Source organism: Diprion similis, chromosome 12, assembly GCF_021155765.1.
Source record: "Diprion similis isolate iyDipSimi1 chromosome 12, iyDipSimi1.1, whole genome shotgun sequence".
NCBI lineage: Eukaryota > Metazoa > Arthropoda > Insecta > Hymenoptera > Diprionidae > Diprion > Diprion similis.
Window position 1 is genome coordinate 11,928,565 of NC_060116.1, and position 18,340 is coordinate 11,946,904.

An 18,340-nucleotide genomic window follows, 5' to 3' on the forward strand; every position below is an offset into this window, starting at 1 on the left:
ATGCCTACCCCTACCCACTCCCGTCCAGAGATCCAAACTACTAAGGGGCAGTTTGTACGCTCGAGGCGCGCACCCCCGGGCCCATTCGGAGGTTCGGATATTAAATTACAGAGGCACACGGTCCGGCCCCGGCAACCTCGTCTACGAGCGTCCGTCGACTGGTATGCAGCCTAGCGAATACAGCCGCGTTCTACGTCCGTCTAGGAGGAGCGGAGGGTCGACGCAATCTTAAGAAATCTCACCCCTGACCCGGTAGTCCCTGTCCACCGAAAGGCTTGCCCGAAGGGACCGGAAGCGAGGTTTCGCAACGACGAAGGGGACTCAATTTTTCCAGACTTACTGTAACCCCTTTTAGTCGCGTCGTCCCGGGAGCTACACTCGTCGTGGTTACTCTGTAGATTAGGAGTAGGTATTTATAAAATTTTCCGGTAACAAGCTTTGCGGTAAAGGAAGAAGGGCTTATCTCTCCGTAATGAGTTTAACTTTGCGGTTATATGTGTACACGGTATATGCGTTAAAAAGTTACGTTCTTGCAGAGTTCTTCCAGCTTTTTTCCAACCGTTCGACGCTGGGCTGCGCGAGAGGAAATTAGAAAGAGGGAAGAAGCCCGAAGGAAGGGGTGAATTCGCAGCGGTCCGCGAAGGGGGTGAGCTCGTCTTACGTCGCTTATTAACGACCCTCGTACGTTTGACCAGCGGTCTTCCATCTCTCGTTATTGGACACCGACTGACGGAGGTGATAGAATCGTCAGTCTCGACGGTGGTGCAGATGGGCAAACTGTCCGCCGGAATTAGTTCGATTTTTATCATGACATTGGGGCTAACTTCCGGTGACATTAATCCGGCCGCTCTGCTTCCTGGATTCTGTATAACGAGCGAAACGACGCGCGACGTCTGATATAAGTAGCGGTGAAACATTTTTCACAGCAATATTATTGGAAAGCGCGAAACCTCTCGTCTCTCTACGGTACGTATAATATTAATCTGGAAAGCATAAGTACCAGCTTCGTGCCGGCCTGATAAGATGCCCCGCAGTTTATGTAATGTAACGCGAGCTGCCCGTCGAAGGCAGTAGGTTTCATTCAATTAAGGATACCTACTTCGCCCGAAGTTGTTCCAAGTTTGCCAAGTTTATCGACACGGTTTTCATCCACTCGCGAAAGCGAATTTCATCCACATCGCAGTTGCTGCTCAGGTTCGCGTGCCTCGCCTTGTCGTATAGCTACATCGGGCATATTTGGAAACGGCTGCAAGTGGGGTTCGAAATACCGGATGGTTAGAACTATTCCCAAATATCAGATTACATCGACTGGTTCCATTTTCCGGTAAGGGTCCAAATCCCGGAAAATTCTATTAGACGATGTCCCGCCGCAGGTTATCGAAATTAAATTCAAACCCTGTCTCCAAAGTGACTGTCACTTTGATTATTGATATCGGTTAATGCATATTAATGGTTAGATCGCAAGTGTCTCTGCATAAATGACCGCAGAATTTCATTGGAAGATTCTTGCCTTGGTCGAAAGAAAAAAGAAAAAAAAAAATTTCCTCGGAATAATACACCAGCTGCCGCAAAAGCGATAAAAGATAACGCGATGTAGGATATAACACAAAAACTTGGAGGAGAAAGAAAAAGTTGTCAGATCGTTTGCCGGTTGTAGCCGGGTCGAAAATACCCTCGCCTAGCTAGTATAAGCGGTCGAAACTTTTATTCTGTTTGCGTGCGGCTGCAGTCGCTATATATTTTCGCTGAAATTATCTTATTTTCGAGTACTATCGAAGCTAGAGTGGGTGAGTATAGAGGCACGTATAGACGTATGTATGTATGAAAAACAGAGAGAGAGAGCGAAAGAGAGTGAAAGAAAGAGAGAAAGAGGGAGGGGGGCGTCGGTTCGCCGGAATTAAAAAGGAATGGAAGTATCCGGTAATCAAATTTAGTCCCGTCCGTGTTTTCCGCAACTTTTTTGTTTTTCCGGTCGTCCTTTCGCCCCGCAAACTTGCGGCCTTACGTAATGTCGACTCGGAAGTGAGGAGAGGCGGCGAGCAAACGCAGCGCGACTTCCTTTCTTCCTTCCGATTCCGGTTAACCAGGCAAATCTCCACTTCCCCCTCCATCGGAAATCGCGGTCCGGCCACGAGGTGAAAGCGAATCGTCACGGACAGCAGCCGAGTGTAACAAGAGCGGCAGGCTGACCGGGATCTTGAACTTTGATTGCATTCAAAGTCCGTGAAAGGGAAACGGCGCGAGGCGTGGAATCTTGTCGATCTTGTCGATCAGCCGCTCAAGGACGTGATCGATTTTACGTTCCATTGAGCCCCGACCGGAAGAGCGCCCTGCAGTCTCAGCATCTAAATCTGCCCCCGCGCCGCGATTCAAACTTCCGCGAGAGTAGATTAAATCTCGGTTTCGCGTTGCTCGCGAGGCTCGTTTTTAGGCCAGTGAGGAAATTCTCGTATTTTGACGTCAGCCTGCAGTCAACGGCGGGGAGATCACTGTAATTGATCCTTGCGATCTCTTTAACGGACCATTTTTATCACCGGTTTTTTCTTCGAATTAACTGAGTTTATTCTCTCGGCTCGCCCCCTCCCCCTCCCCACACACACGCACATTTATTTCTTTCGTTTTTTATCACCGAATCCCCTTTACGCATTACCGGATATTTCGGGTTCCAATGAGACTTATTCTTCATTTTAACCCTACGAACAATAAACATGAATCTGTTTTACCTTCCCTCAAGTTTTTTCTTCTCACTCTTCTCTCTTCATTTATACGGATATTTGACGTACACGGCGAATGGCTTTGACCTGATTTTAACTTCCAATACACATGGATATGGTATATGGATTATGGTATACACGTGATCGTCAAATATTCTCGAGTTCTTCGATCCGCTGCAAAACGATCAGAGCATCATCGCTTTACGAGCCAATATCACCCCGAGTTTTGTCCCGGGAATAAGAGCGGGATAGTCATACCTATAATGTCCATATATACTTTATGGGAATTTTTTCATTGCCCGAACAGATGATCACGGTCTATTTTTTTTTTATTTTTTTTTTTCCTTTTCTGTCAGCCAAATAAAAATGTCTCTCAATGTATAACCTGGACTTAAATTGCCCTTTGCGATCTCTTTTCCTAAGCCTGCTTTCCAGTTTCCTCTTTTATATTTCTGCTTTTCGGGCACGAATTGACGTTCGAAAGAACTCGAGCCCTTCTTAATTGGCGTGTTTTTGATCGTTTATAACCCTATTCAGCACTCGCGAATAATCTCTCTTTAATATCTATTTTATTACCCTCCTTTACTGCGGAAAGAAGAGCGATTTTCACTACCAAAGGCCGTTCGTAATGATGTGATGCTGAAAACAAATTCGGAGAAAATTCGTTCGTATGGTTTCCGGCAAACTTAGAGTTGTAAATTTTAATTCGCATATTTTCGACCACCGCTGTATATAAATTAAAAGAGAACCTTCCGCCGTTACTCAACAAGAGTTTTCACCTTATCGTTAATTGGTTTTACTTCCTCCTTCCACACCTCGTAAAAGAACGAAATGAGTCCTCATTATTACACGGTGTGTCACTTGTCAAAGACAAAACAAAGAGATATTCTTTCTTCTCTGTATCTCGGGTCGTGAGAATTGTCGTAGTTTCAACGAACCAAAGAACGAGAATAGTTTTTAGCAATTGGTATCGATCGAGTGACAACCGTTTCAATGAAGGCTTCCTTTACTGACAATCCTGAGTTATTTTCCCGCGTGAGTATTCCGTTCAATAAGTACTGCGCATTGACCAAATGAAGAGATCTTTTCATTCCATGTTTTACGACCGTAAAAAACATGACGAGTACATAGCGGATCGTAGGAGTTTGTCGAAAGTGGAATTAGAAACTGCGTAGAATGTAAGGCGCGAAACAAGGGGACTTCGCGAAGCGGTCATCCAGTAGTGACTACGAAACGGTGTAAAAGTGAATACACGCGTGCCCAAAAGCGTGTCGTAAATTTTCTTCCATCATGCAAGGAGAGTCGGCGGATTTCTTTCGTATATTAGGACGCGAGGCTGTTGACTTATTGGATGAATGTCGATATTCTACCTATCACAGCTCTTAATACCGGGGAGAAATTAGAATCGAATTTCGCATTAGCGATATTTGACACGAAATAACGATGTAGGTTAATAAAAATCAAACATCATTCCTTCGAATTCTAAAAATATCTCACCGAGCGACTTTCTTCTTCTTCTTCTTCTTCTTTTCTCGTTTCTTTCCCGTTTTTTCTTCCTCTCCGGGGTCGTTGCTGTTCTGTTATATACGTACAAGATTTTCCCATGAACGATACGCATTCTCCGTTATTGTTAAGGAAAATCGTGCGCTTACAGACCGGCCGTTGAATGGGAAAGGCTGCCCGTACACACGCAGGCAAAGAAAGGGGCGGATATCTGGCAGTCGTATACCTACCGTTAAGGGAAAAGCTCGCCGTGACTGTTGAACGTAAGGAGGGTATTTGTAGGGCGGTACCGAAGCGTGTCCCGGAACTGTAAATACTGACTCGACGCCGGAAGTGGTCTCGAGACTTTCCTAAATCAGGTGCGGGTGGTTCCGTGGCCGAGCTTCGGCGCCCCTCGCGCTTCGGTTTCAGAATCGCTGGGACTTTGCGCCTTCCATTATTTACGCGTTTGCAGCTTCTCCTCGTAACTTAAAGCTAGCTAGCTAAAACGCGGTGCGTATCGGCGGTTCTGTCAGAAGTTGAGATCGTGTTAGGCATAAGGTGTAAATTTTTTGGGGTGTAAAATAAATATTTCCGCGGCTTTGGAACCCGAATACCTTAGACCCACATGTGGCAACGTATGTACATATCCACACAGCAGCTGTTCCGTACTCTAGTCGCGCGGAGAATCCGAGCTTCCGAAACACGCTCCGAAAATTCCAGGGTCCCGACAACAATGGTCTCGGAATGACGTTAGGTCAGAAATCAAGGAATTTTCTTTCGTATGAACAGAAGAAAGGAACAGTAAGGGTGCAAAAAAAATTTTTGAAAGAGGATCGAAGCGTGCGGTTGATCAGGAACCGAGTCTTCCAGTTTCTTTTTTCCAGCTATATCAGATCTCAATCTCGCTGTGTAGAAGGCCGTGCTTATTTCTCATCCACAAGGATGCAGATTGGAGAAAAACTGATTTCTTCTTTTGAAAAGAAAACCTCAATTTCCAAGGCAAATAAGAAGCGAAAAACAAGCGCGTCTGCATTCTGCGTTATACTACTACTCAAGGAAGCGGAACAGGGTCGGTCAGTTTGCACTTTATGCATTCAAAGCTTGAGTATGTATGCAGTGAAACCAAATGCAAACATCAGCGTGTTTTCTCCGTGAGTTGAAAACACGTTGAAACAAATTCAACGCGTCAGCTTCGAGCACGGGAAGTGCCCATTATGCACGCGTTAAAAAGTAAAAGTTCCTCCATCGAACGAGAGCGAATAATAATTGCTACATCACGTAACATTTTCAAGTTTCACGAATATTACACATTTTACCGCCCACTGTTTCAACGCAGCCTTATTTTATTCTTTTTTACCCTTTTTCTTTGTTTTTTTATTACACCCGCAACACTGGTTACCTTAATTTTATTTTCTTATTCAACTTTTGACAATTACCAGACCTATGTAGTACCTAATTAAATATCCGCACGGTACCGGAAAATTTTCACCACGCTTCAACGCTACGGTTCAACAAATTTCACCGCAAATGCGATCTGCAGTACTTGAATTTACGAGCTGGGCAATGAGGATCGTATAAAAAATCGCTACGACCACGCCGCGCCCTTACAGGATCACCGCTATCGCAATGAACACATATCGAAACTATTTATCTAGCGTCAAATCGTTGATGGAACCGCAGGGTGAACGGCTTATTTCTGACACCAATATCCCACGAGCGTGTGATCAAGACGACGTGATGTAACGCGAACTATCAAACATATCTTCCATTTTCACCCGGATAAGCGACGTTGATATCTGCTTACATATATATTGATGTTTTACATTACGACTATGGCTACAATATCGCTTATTACATCATCAATCAATTTTTGTAAACAATCGAAGAACCAACGTTTCAATCCAGCGACAGATTATTCCGATATCTGTAAATACCGCTCTTTGGTGTTAAAAGAATAATTATTATTGTTATTGTGGTTATTATTATTCTTAATATTATACATACATACACCCTTCCGTTGAAGATTACACGAAAATTGGGCGATGTTATCGGTTTACTTTGAAACAGGGTGAAATTTAATTGTCTTCGAAGGGTTGGTCGCGTTGAACAGGTTTAAATAAAGCCGATTATTTCGGGTAATATCATTGTCATCCACGTAACGGAAGAAGGGAATGTTGTCATTATAACAAGCCATTGCAGAGGGTGTAATTATTGTGTAAAACGCGTAAACAAGCGATAATTACACATGGTCGAGAGTCACGAGGGGTTCGATTTCCCGTACATGTTTTATCGACTCGAATCACGTATATACAAAAACAAAAAAGCTAAATAAAACACAATCTCTTCCAACTTCCTATAAACTTTTGCTCTCTTTTGCGACCACACACCCACGATTAAGCGGTGAAAATAACCGCAGCTTAATGAGGTAAACGTTATAACATTATGTACGTATAACATGTTATACAAGCCTCCATTAAATGTAAATAACAGACACAGAGGGTGGCGTAATAATATGGACTACCTGGACATTGACTAACAACAAGACACATGACTGAAATTGTTACATCGAGACAAGGGTAATTAATTTACAAGAACCTGTGTATACTGTATGTGTATATAGGTATATACGTATGTAGATACATGCATACATACATACATAACGGGTATCCGTATTAATCTTCACGGCTGTACAAGCCTGGGCAGAATGAGGAGTGGGATGTACCCCGGCTGGCTGTCTGGCTCCCGGAGAGACGGAAGATCGTGAAAACGCGACGCATGTTTCTGCACCTGTCTTACGCGCACAACGACATGCAGCGAATGAAGAGAGTACAAACGTTTGCCGTGGTATAAAAGCACCGAGATACGCTGGAAAGTTGCAGTTAGCATTTGACCGCCTCGTAACATTGTGATACACCGAAGAAATGGTCTATAAGGTAGAAAATAAAATTCACATTTTTTTTATTAACTTGTTTCTTTTCTTATTTTTTCAAATCGTGCAAAAGATATTATACATATATGTATATACAACAAGAAAAAGAAATAAAACGAATGATACGGTAAATTTAAAAGTGACTCTTCGAGATCAAATCTGGTGACTGAAAATATAAAAAAAATATCGGGTGCTCATTTGTGCGTGAATGATGCGGTTTTCACTTCTCCTATAGGACACCTACTCGTACAACGCGTCAATATTATATACCTCGAACAGAGGGTGTAAATGTAAGAAGGCTCAGAGCGTGCAGCTGGGAGTACCTACTCACGTACACCTACCCTTATAAGGGGTGTCGGCGTCACGTACGACGTCCGATAACCGGGTCGATAAATATTGTATCTTTAGCAGAGTTATATTTTCGCAGACAGTTCGGGTGATTCTATACTCACGTCGGTTAAGAACCGCGCACCACGCGCGTCCCGAACAAGTTCTCGATCCAAGCAAACCGGCAGCCCTCGTCGCGCATCGATCGGCTCTCGGAGGGTAGTTTTGCAGTCGGTGAAAAGTTCGTCCCGTGTCGTCCCTCCCCGCCTTCTAGCCCCCGTGCCGGCATGCTAACGACCAAAGTGAAGTTATAAAACGTAGATTAGAACGGACGGCATAATTAAGAAACCGTATAATCGCGCCAATTATGAGCATTAACTACGGCTCGCAGAGCGACGCACTGCCTGCACGACGCCGAGGTTAGGTATGATGATGCCGCCTTCAAGGCGAACTCACGAATAAATCGTGATGAAAAATCATCCCTCGCCAATTCGGCGAGAACGCTCGAGTCGTTTCTGCTCGCGTTATAATATTACAGTATTGGCAAGCCGGTATTTATGCTAATTATATCTTGCCGCTGTCGCAGCAGTAGAAGTAGCAGCAGTAGCAGTAGCAACAGCATGATTTACCGTTTATTCGAGCAATTTTGCTTCACTGTTATTGTTCCAACTTGCAGAATAATACCCTCGCCCCCGTCGCTGGTATAAACTCGGTACGAACCGTTCAACTTTTTGATATTGCACTCTTTCGTACGAAATCCTGCGAAACGTATTGAAATTGGCAATAATAACAATTTGATTAAATGGGAAAAACAACCCTCTCGGCTTAGCGAAAGTTCTCTAATTCCATCCCCCCTTCCTCCCCCTCAGCTCGCCCTCTTCGCTCTCCTCGCGACCAACGCCAGGGCGGGAATCGTCTCCCTGGGTCACGTGGGCGACGAAGGACCCTTCCACGATGCCCATTCTGCCTTCGGCCATAGCCATAGCCACGCCACGTCGTTCACCCACTTTCACGGCCCCGTCGAAGGCCCCGTATACGAGGTCAAGGTCCCCTACGTTCCCGACCACGACGAGCACGCCCACCTCCACGGGCAGCACCACCAGGACCACGGATACACCCTGGACTACGTCGCTCAACCTAAGTACGAATTCTCCTACGGGGTGGAGGACCATCACACGGGGGATATCCACGGGCAGAAGGAGTCACGTGACGGTGCGTAAAATCGACATTTTTTATTTTTTTTTATCATTGTCACTCACACGTGTAGAGGATATAGGAACGGAGTGAAATTGCAATTATATTGCGAAACCCGTAGGGTATAACCTGAGGGTTTGATTGAGAAGAGTGGTTATTTGATTAATTAAACATTTGGATAATTTGACGGAAATTATTATACATACGCGTATACGAAGGGCGTTGTGTGAAGTGCGAGACAGTTGTACGTGTTGATTAAATTTGGGGAGACGTTTTTGGGTTGATTAAAATGTCAAGAGTTTTGAATGAAAATTCGTTTCGATGTATACCTAATTCCAGCGTGAAAATCAAGGATTATTAACTAATACCACCGCCTGTCCGTGTGCGTAAAATTCTCTTGGCGGAAACCTGACAAATTGATCGCCTATTTACGGTTCGCGCTATGTATACTGTTTTATGTATACGTACATACACAGTAGCTTGAGTTTAAAAACCACAAAAGAATCTAAACACTGATTAATCACGCGACGCTATCGACTTTTCCGTAGAACAAAACGGCGACTAAGCTACTATACACGTGGTTTTAGAAAACTAAAAATAAAATTTAAGTTAGTAATTAAAACAAAAAAAAACTTCAAATTATTAAACTCACGATTAACGTCGTTTCCAAAAAGTTTTTTTACACGGCATAGTGTAATTCCAATGAACGTCGTTAATACAATACACAGTATAATTGTTGTAGAAAAAACCTGCCAGCTTATATGTTTTATACAGATAATTATACAACATTCACGTTTTCATTTTACAATTTTATTAATTCACAAAATTCGCGTCTAAACAAATTACGCGAACGTTCGTGCAGCTAGCTGTCAAACGGTATAATCACTCACCCACAACCGAACATACACGCAAGTTTTTTTCTATCGTTTTCCAGTTTTTCCCAGCACCTGTCCATTTCACCGTCCAAAACAATACTTCGTTTCGCAATCGGATAAACGGGGCTGCTTGTCACTCGTTATTCAATTGAGATAAGCAGCCGATAGAAAATTGACCGCTTCGCAAATTTATTAACACATACGAATACAATATGTGATAAAAAAAGACTCACTCTGTTGTTAAAAATAATCCTTCTTATGATCTAGCCAAATCCACAAAGAATTTCACCGCAACAACTGCTTGTACACCGAAACGCAATTCCGTGTAATATAATATTATTAGTGCGTATTCACGTTCCTCTGTAAACCCGAAATCACGTATTATTGCAGGTAAAACGGTAAAAGGCGAGTACAGCATCCACGAACCCGGCGGCAACATCAGGACTGTGAAGTACCACGCGGACAAGGACGGTTTTCACGCGGTTGTCCACAATTCCGGAAGTAACGATCACTCCAGCGGAGTTTACGGCGGTCAGGGGGCTCACGAGGTTCACGAGGTTCACGGGGTTCACGGGGCTCGGGAAGAGCATCATAACCTGGACCTGGGTCACGCAACGCCGGTCCACGAGGAGCACCAGCTCCAGGAATACGCGGTGTTCCCGAGTCAGGAGGTGCACACTTCCGGTCTCGGTGCCGCGGGATATCCCTGAGAGAAACCGCTGAAAGCGTCGTCGGCGGCTTTGAACACCGAAACACACATGTACCTGGATCGTTTAATTATTTTTAAAGCATTATCAATACAGCGAGAAGCGTTAGTTTATTATAATTGACGTTTGTTGCTGCCTGCCTTAAGTTTACCAAAGTTTTATACGTATAACAAGCCTTTTATACTTACTCTAGCGATGTTATTAATTAACTGTATCAACTTAATCTTTATACACATATCTATTATTATATCCTGTAAAATGATGTGCAATTTAGCGTGTATCGTGACTATATATATGTAATAGGTAGTTGTTTTGTATATATACACCTATTTTCCAATAAAGCATTAGATGCATTATACAAGTATAATATATTATTATGTAAACGCCATAGGTTCGTGTATTATGCGCACGTTTGCCGGAGTAATTTCACGGCGACTCGTAATTAACGGCTCGTTGAATTATCGATGCACTTCCGTATTCCCTGACTTTATAATACACCTTGAAAGTGGGTGAATACAGTCTTCCGGCGTTTATGATTCAGCGGAGAATCGTAAAAAGCTGCTGTATTTTTCCGTAGATATAATTAAGCAGCTTATTGACAAATTCAAGAACCCGTCGTCCCGAGGAACGATGAATAAAAGCTCTACCAACCGCGAGCAATATTGTGCCTGCCAATACCCACACACCTTTCTATACCTATGTACATACATATTATATACCATCTCGTACATATACCTCGGCGAATAAAGTGATTAAATAAGAATGAAAGAATATGAGGGGAATATTGGATTTCAATCATTACTTTCATCGGCAGGCAATCTTGCGGGGAGACGTTTTAATTTAAAAATGAGATCAACAGCTCGATCTACTCGCGGTAAATCCACGGTTATCGACATCTCTGGATGGTAATAAAACGCGGAATAATCGTGCATGTATTGCAGTCTTGCGTGGAAAATGAGATGTGGTTAAAAAAATATTGCACATATCAAGTCAAGTCGCGAATCTCGTCTCTCAAGTTTGGATAATCGTCGTCCCCCTCCCCGTCGGAATTATCCCCTCATATCTGTTACGTCGTTATGATTAATTGAACAGGGATTGAGCACTGGGTGCAAATCTGTACGAGCAATCAATGGGGCGGATAGTAAAGGGGGAGGTCGCTATCGAAAATTGGCAATAGCCGAACGGCGCCCGGATGATTCTAGTATTTCAATTACCAGCAAACAACGGTGTGACCTGCTGGATTATATAGACAGTGTCCTAAATAAGCGGGCGAATCTCACGTGCGTTTGTTGCACGACGGCATTTGTGATGTACATTCGTCGACTGCTAATCCGAGCGAAACGTTATAATTATTCCGCATCGGTTTAACAGGCGGGATCAGCCGTTGAAAAAAATATTGAATATCGTTACAGACGGGAGATTTCACAGGCCACTGGCAGCTGACGAATTGTGATTTTAGAAATACGCCCCAATATATTTTGGTCAATTTCCATCAATTGATAAATATGCATGCTCGACCACAGCGTGTATTCGATGGCTCGTCCGTGTCAAGGATATGGTCGATTCCACAGAGCGGTGCACGTTACGCGAACGAGCTGTTCGTCGAGCCAATTATCGGTATTTCACTCCAGTCGAATATCAGTTGGAAATTAACAAAAGAGTTTCGCCGACTTTATACACCAACTTCATTTTGTCAATTAAAATGTCTACACCTCGCGTTAAAGCTGACCAGAATACGTAGTACCGATAACTTGATTTTAACGAGCAATAATCAACTCGCTCAAATCATATCCTTTGATGAAATGAGAGTATAATTAACGTCATAGTTGATGCACGGATCAGGCGAATTTAAGCAAGTCGACATTTTCATTTTCACTTCTTTTCAATTCCAACACAGCAAACTCTCGTCTTACGAGAGTCTTTTGCGTTGTTAAATCGAAACCCCTGCAGTTTACTTCAAACGAAACACTTTGCCCACCTCCCAATTGCAATAAGCGCAAAGTATTTCGTTTAAAAAGCGTGAAAAGAAAAATAAAGCGTTGAAAAAAAAGAGGCAGGGGCCGGGGGGAAGAGGGGGGGGAAGCCGGAGTGAAAGAAAGTGAAGTTAAGAAGGAAAAAACAAACGAGGTGAGAGAAAGAAAGAAAGAAAGAAAGAAAGAAAGAACGAAAGAAGTGGTGGTGAGAGAGGCTGAAAAAAACGTTGTTTACCTCAATTACTTAACTAGTCACAAGGGTAGAATGAATTTTTATTCACCCTGGAAATCAGCCGACGACCGTCCGTCCGTTTCAGGTTTGTCTGGATTTTACTTTTCCATCGGCGATGAGCTGAGGCGAATCAGATTGAATAGCACGGGAACGGCTTGGAATTTATTTATGAAAAATGTATAAACCTGGAATGGCGAGAGCTCAGCGTTGCAGCCCCGGATGGACCAGGGATGGTGGTCCTGTTCCTCCGCTTCCCGCACTCATACATACATACATCGTCACATACCGTCGACGAGGAGCGACGGTATGACCTACATTTCGTTCGTGCAGAGGCTATCGATTCCGCTCTCGCTCTCCGCCGCGCTCTTAAACACAGCCTCCCATCTCATTTGACCCCATCCAACAACCGCGTGGCCCTGCATTTTCCATTCCTCGCCGAGGGTTGTTCACTTTGGAAAAAATACAACCGTTGTGTTCCGTGCCGCGGGACTATTCGCCCACTTGAGACGATGTGCACCCCGTCGGATTCTCCCACCTCTCTCGATGCTTCGAAGGTTTGACCAAAATCCGGCGACGCGTTCGCTTTCGAATTGGATTTCGAACACGTTGTCCGTCCGTCCCTCCTTTACTCTAATTTAACTAGTTTCCAGCACCCTTCTCACGTCACGGACAAGTTTCCGCCGAATAAGTCTCACGCAGGTATTATAAAGGTTACCGGAACGTGGAGGATTCCAGTCGTCCACCTGCACGAGGGCATAGCTGAAAGACTTGCGCTATTGGGGTCGTTGAAATTGCACTTCCCTCTCGTGGATGACCGTCCAAACTCGAAATTACGTGGCAGGTTTCTTCGGCGGAATTTCAATTCAGCATAGCGTTCTCACGGTCCGTTTCAAACTTGTATTTATCTTCTTTACTGTGCAATATACTCAAGTAATATTAACTAGGTCGCACTGGACGTAGGGACACGTAACAATTAGTGCAGTTTTTAGATTAGAAATAAAAAAAAATTTCGAGAGGGTTCCAGTGGTTGATGGAAACCTCCCCCCCCCCCCCCCCCCCCCCACTATAAAGAGGCAGGTTTTACCATGGTGTTTCAAGGCACAATCAGCTAAAAGTCACGCACGTAGCCTTTCATGGCCTGCACTACACCGCCGGTCGAAGTAAAAAGAGTTATTGCTAGGCGTGTACGGACCGCAGTCTCGTTCTGCGTAGTCCTTAAAAATTTATTATGGAATTACTGGGAAATTACGACATTTCGAGAACGATCCAACGGTGAATGAAACATGATCATTCCTCCTTTACGTGACGATTGTTATTTTTTTCTCTATCTGTATAATACGACGACAGTAGAACTAAAAATGTATCATACATTACCTGATGCGACATTATATAGTGATCAGAGGTAGATATACATATACCTATAGGTACTAAGAATATTGAGGAACTTTGATGTAACCGTAATGGAAAATATCATTGTTAGTAACTTTATACCGAGAGAAAGAATAACGGGATTGAAAAACCATCGAAGCTGAGGAGAAATCCATCGGAAATCGACGCAAGTGCCAGAAATGGGATAAGAAACGCTTTAGCGAAACGCGACGGCGCGAGGGATGTTTTATCATCTGACGAGCAAGGATCAGATTGATTCAGGGCTGTTCAAAGTGCACTGGCGTGTATTCTAATCCGTAAAGTCGAGGAGGGACCTGCGTGGGGGGCGCTAGAGAGTGAAAATTTCATTCGAATCTGAAAGGGGGTGGATGGGAATATATTTTTTCTTCTCCATCCTCCGAGTCCTGACTCCCCGAGCGTTTCGAGCCACCGACTGTTCTGGTTCTCGCGGTGGGTAAGAAAAGTCACGCGCCGTTATTACTTTTCCGCAAGCCAGTCTATAAATACGGTCGGGGGTAAAATAACCTGCCAAAATTCATTTTACAACTCGGCACTTTTTCTCCCTCCCTCTTTCTCTCTTCCTTCTCTCCCTCTCTCTCCTTCGCCCCGCTCCTGGAGAAACTTGAGGGAAAATGCGAATCAATTTCTACCGTCACGGCGTTAACCCCATGTTCTCGATACCATCTGGGCATTTACCCGAAGTACACACACCCACGTGTGGGAAACGCGCGGAAGCTTGACTCGAGCTTCCGAGCTGTTCTCAGGAGCAGCGGTGACCTTCGAAACTCGGGGGTTAAGACGAGCTGGGGTTCAGCGCAGAAATACAGGGGTTGCAAGTTCCGCGAAGTAGAAGGGTTGATGCAGAAACGGGGATGGAAGCTCGCGACGGCTTGCGACTCGCCTAACATCACCGCAAAGGTAAGACACAAGAACGCGAGTAAAGTGTTGAATATGCGGTGGCACGTTTTGCGTTTAGAGCCGGATCCCTCGGAGGACCTATAAAAGCGATTTATACTTACCGGGCGAACAACCCCGCATATACATAAACAGACTAGATATTTGCATAGGATCGAAAGTACACGAGAGAACTGTCGACGGGAGCCGAGGGGAAAGAGATTTTGGGGAGGGGGGGGGGGGGGGGAGCCTAGAGTCCAGGTCGGCGAATTACCAAGAGATACACACCGACGCTTATACGACGAAATCGAATCTGCGGAATCAAGATGGACATGCAAACCATTCGGTCAGACCCTTCCAGGATTTTATAGCTGGAAAAGCTACTAAACCTAGGAACTGATTAGAATCAAATACCTTCGTGTCAGCGACAGCGACTTATAGTGATGAACGGAGTTTTGAAATACCTGCAGAAGTGAAAACTAGTTGAATCGTATCGGTGAACAACTTGTACATTACAATGGTATACTAATATCATGTCAGCAGGACGAGCGTTCGATATGTCGTATCCTACCATGCGTCCTTCGCCACGGTCAGTTTAACCCATTTTTGATTAATTGCAAGGATTGCCATAAGAACGGTCGTTATTACGAACAAAGTGTTTTAAGATCACGATGTAAGCGATTTGTTTCCGATGCGATAACCGGCAAGCCTCTTCCGACGCGGATGAGTTGGAAATGATCTCGACGAAAGTGTTCGACTAGCACTAACAATGATATAAAAATTCATGAAGCAATCATTATCGTGCAATCATAGTCCGCAGTGCAGAGTCATCCGTTTCATTTCGAGGTGCGGAATGAAAGCCGTGAGAGAGATCTTCTCCGTAGGGAGAAATCGAGGCTACGCGCGCAGTAAAGGAGATCGCAATATGCGACATGGCTTAAGGTGTCGTGAAATCAGTCGGTTTGTGCAAGTGCGGCGAAAACGCGTCGAGGTGACCACCTGACGACGAGAGAGAAGAAAGCCTTTCTACTCATGTCCGGCGGATAGATACACGGAAGTAATTTTACCGCCTGCCGTAGGTCGTAGACGAATCGAATGTTTTGTCGAGGACGCTTCGACGCTTCGACGCTTCGACGCTTCGACGCTTCGACGCTTCGCGTCGCGACGTCACTGGCGGCGTCGAGTAATCGGCGACAAATCAGGAGGATAGTTACGCCGCGGTTTCCCGCGCCCCGTTCGCGTCACCTTTATTCGTCCAAATTACCCTGACCAGGCTGGCAGCGCTCCGACGGAAGGGACAAACGAGCCAACGAAGCCAATTTAAGGGTTTGGCTCGGCACCTAAACGCAACGTAACATAACCGTTCCGCAAAATCCAACCCGGAGGCTCCGTGGCAGCATTGCCATCCACCCTCTGCCTCTCGCTGACTTCTCGACTCCGCTGCGGAATTGGACTAATCTTATTTACGACTCACCCCTAGGCATTTCTGACTTCATAAAAGCGCCAACCTTTCCACTCGTCGCTCCGCGATCTCCAGCCTCTCTCTCTCTCTCTCTCTCTCTCTCTCTCTCTTTCATTTTCTCCGGTTAATTTATTTTTTATTCTCCCTCCCCTACCCCCTAACTTGTGTGTATCTACAGTTAATATTGCGATACACACGAACATCCCGCGTCTGTGTTTTCGAGTCCTTCTCGAGTTTCCTCGTCCACGTCAGATGAACCTCGACCTTATTCCATACCAGGAGTCCAGAGATGCTCTCGGATCAACAATTTATAAAAGTAGTTATTTTACACTCACTCTACAGTAAATATGAGCCCAACGAAGTTTGGATATCTCGTCGACCTTAAGCCGGAGCGACAGCCTATCTTGATGAAATAAGCCTCCGAAGTCTAAAACCCGTCACCCGATTCGTTATTTCCACGGTATATGTACATCCTGTTTGAATGATATTATGTTATATATGTCGAAACACGATGTCAAGGGAAAATATTGACTGGAATATGTTATAACATCCCTTGTGCTCAAATATTCATCGTCGTATCGTTTGAGATTTTGATTTTACTCCTCTCTCTTTTTTTTATTATTTTGTTCCTTCCGTTCGTTTTTGTATTTTTTCTCTTCAATATAATGCAATCTCACGTTGTAATTATTGGCAAATTTACACAGGTTAAATTGATCGCCAGATTTAATCGCGAAACATCCCCGAAAAAGCGAATTGGTAACGTAATTTCACGTGAAGTGAAACGTTTGACGATTTAACAGGATTATTTTTGATTACTTCTTTTCTTTACACAAGGAATTGGTCGCATTAAGGTAATTGAAAGAATTACGGAACTTGTCTTTGCCGTCTTGAGACTGTGGAAATAAAAAGATGGAGAATCAGCAGCGGAAAAAGAACAGAGAATTATTATACGCGGAGTGATTGAACTGTACGCCTATAACTCTGACGACACTCGATGAAGTATCATTCCTGAGACATGCTGGATTTGTAAATTAGAAATGAAATTGATAGAAAAAACTACACAAACTTCGCCAGTATTAGGTTTATGTCACAAAATTATTTCGATACCTTTCACACAAACTTGGTAAACATGTTTATCCTGTCTAGCGTGTAATGCACGCCTTGCGTTTTAGCTGACAACGAGAGTGACAAGATATGCTGCAGCGGAAGCATTGGCTTCTTACCAGATACTTATCAAATTAGGCTCCGATTTCTTGGAGTCGGAGCAAGAAAAGAGAATAAAAAAAAAAATAAAAAAATAACAGTAAGAACAAAGAAAGAGAAAGAGATGATAAAAAAAAATTTCTCGTCGATGAAAACGTTCAATTTTCATTTGAAGAAGCGACACCAATTTCTACCGTACAAATAACACCAAGAAAGTAATTTGAAAAATCTGTAAACAGCGTCAGATCTCCTCTCACTCTTTGAAGAGCGAATGACTTTCGCTCAAAGTATGTGTACTTTGTCCTTTCCGTCTGGTTATTTATTTTTTTTTTTTATTCTAATTTTTTCTCTCGTCTCACTTATCGCGTGACTGTAATATCGAAGAAAGTGTCAGTGAAGATGATGTTTAACGACGTGTCTGCATCTATAGGTAGTAATAACTAGAATAGAAATTTTTTACACCTCAATGACACGTGCGATTCATGTGAAAAAGTAATCAAACCGATGATAGCACTCACCGGCGATTGCTTGAGAAAAAATAAAATGAAAGCAAACAGTCAAACAGAAATATGATGGGTAAAAATAATTAGAAAAGTGGCTAGTAAAAACCGGTTGAGAATTCGTTTGATTCCGACGAAGAGAAACGTACGAATCATCCCGCGATGTCACCGAAACTCTGCTTCGACTATCGACCCAATTATGTTAAGATGCGGAGTCCGTTTCGGTGTCTGAATATGCCGATTTACTAACGCCATCCGCCTTCTTCATGCTTCACCTGCAGTAGCCAGTCGAAACTGCAGCAGCCAGTATAAACTGCTGTACGAAATGGGAAGTTGTATTTGTCAAAGATACAGAAGCCGTCTGGAAAGTTGGGGCGGGTGCAAATATTGGAAAATCTACTCTCGTGTTTTCTTCTTTTCCTCAAAGTCTTTACCTTTGCTGAAGTAAGAATCTCC

General features: G+C 43.9%; 1 protein-coding gene across 1 annotated transcript; it reads left to right on the forward strand.

The window, feature by feature from the left end:
• The first annotated feature begins 7,062 nt into the window (after positions 1 to 7,062).
• Positions 7,063 to 10,301, forward strand: LOC124412821 (histidine-rich glycoprotein-like). The gene is made up of 3 exons (XM_046892967.1): positions 7,063 to 7,132; positions 8,325 to 8,667; positions 9,915 to 10,301. Exons 1-3 carry the CDS (start codon positions 7,121 to 7,123, stop codon positions 10,232 to 10,234), a joined length of 675 nt encoding a protein of 224 aa, XP_046748923.1. The 5' UTR covers positions 7,063 to 7,120; the 3' UTR covers positions 10,235 to 10,301.
• Positions 10,302 to 18,340: the final 8,039 nt, after the last annotated feature.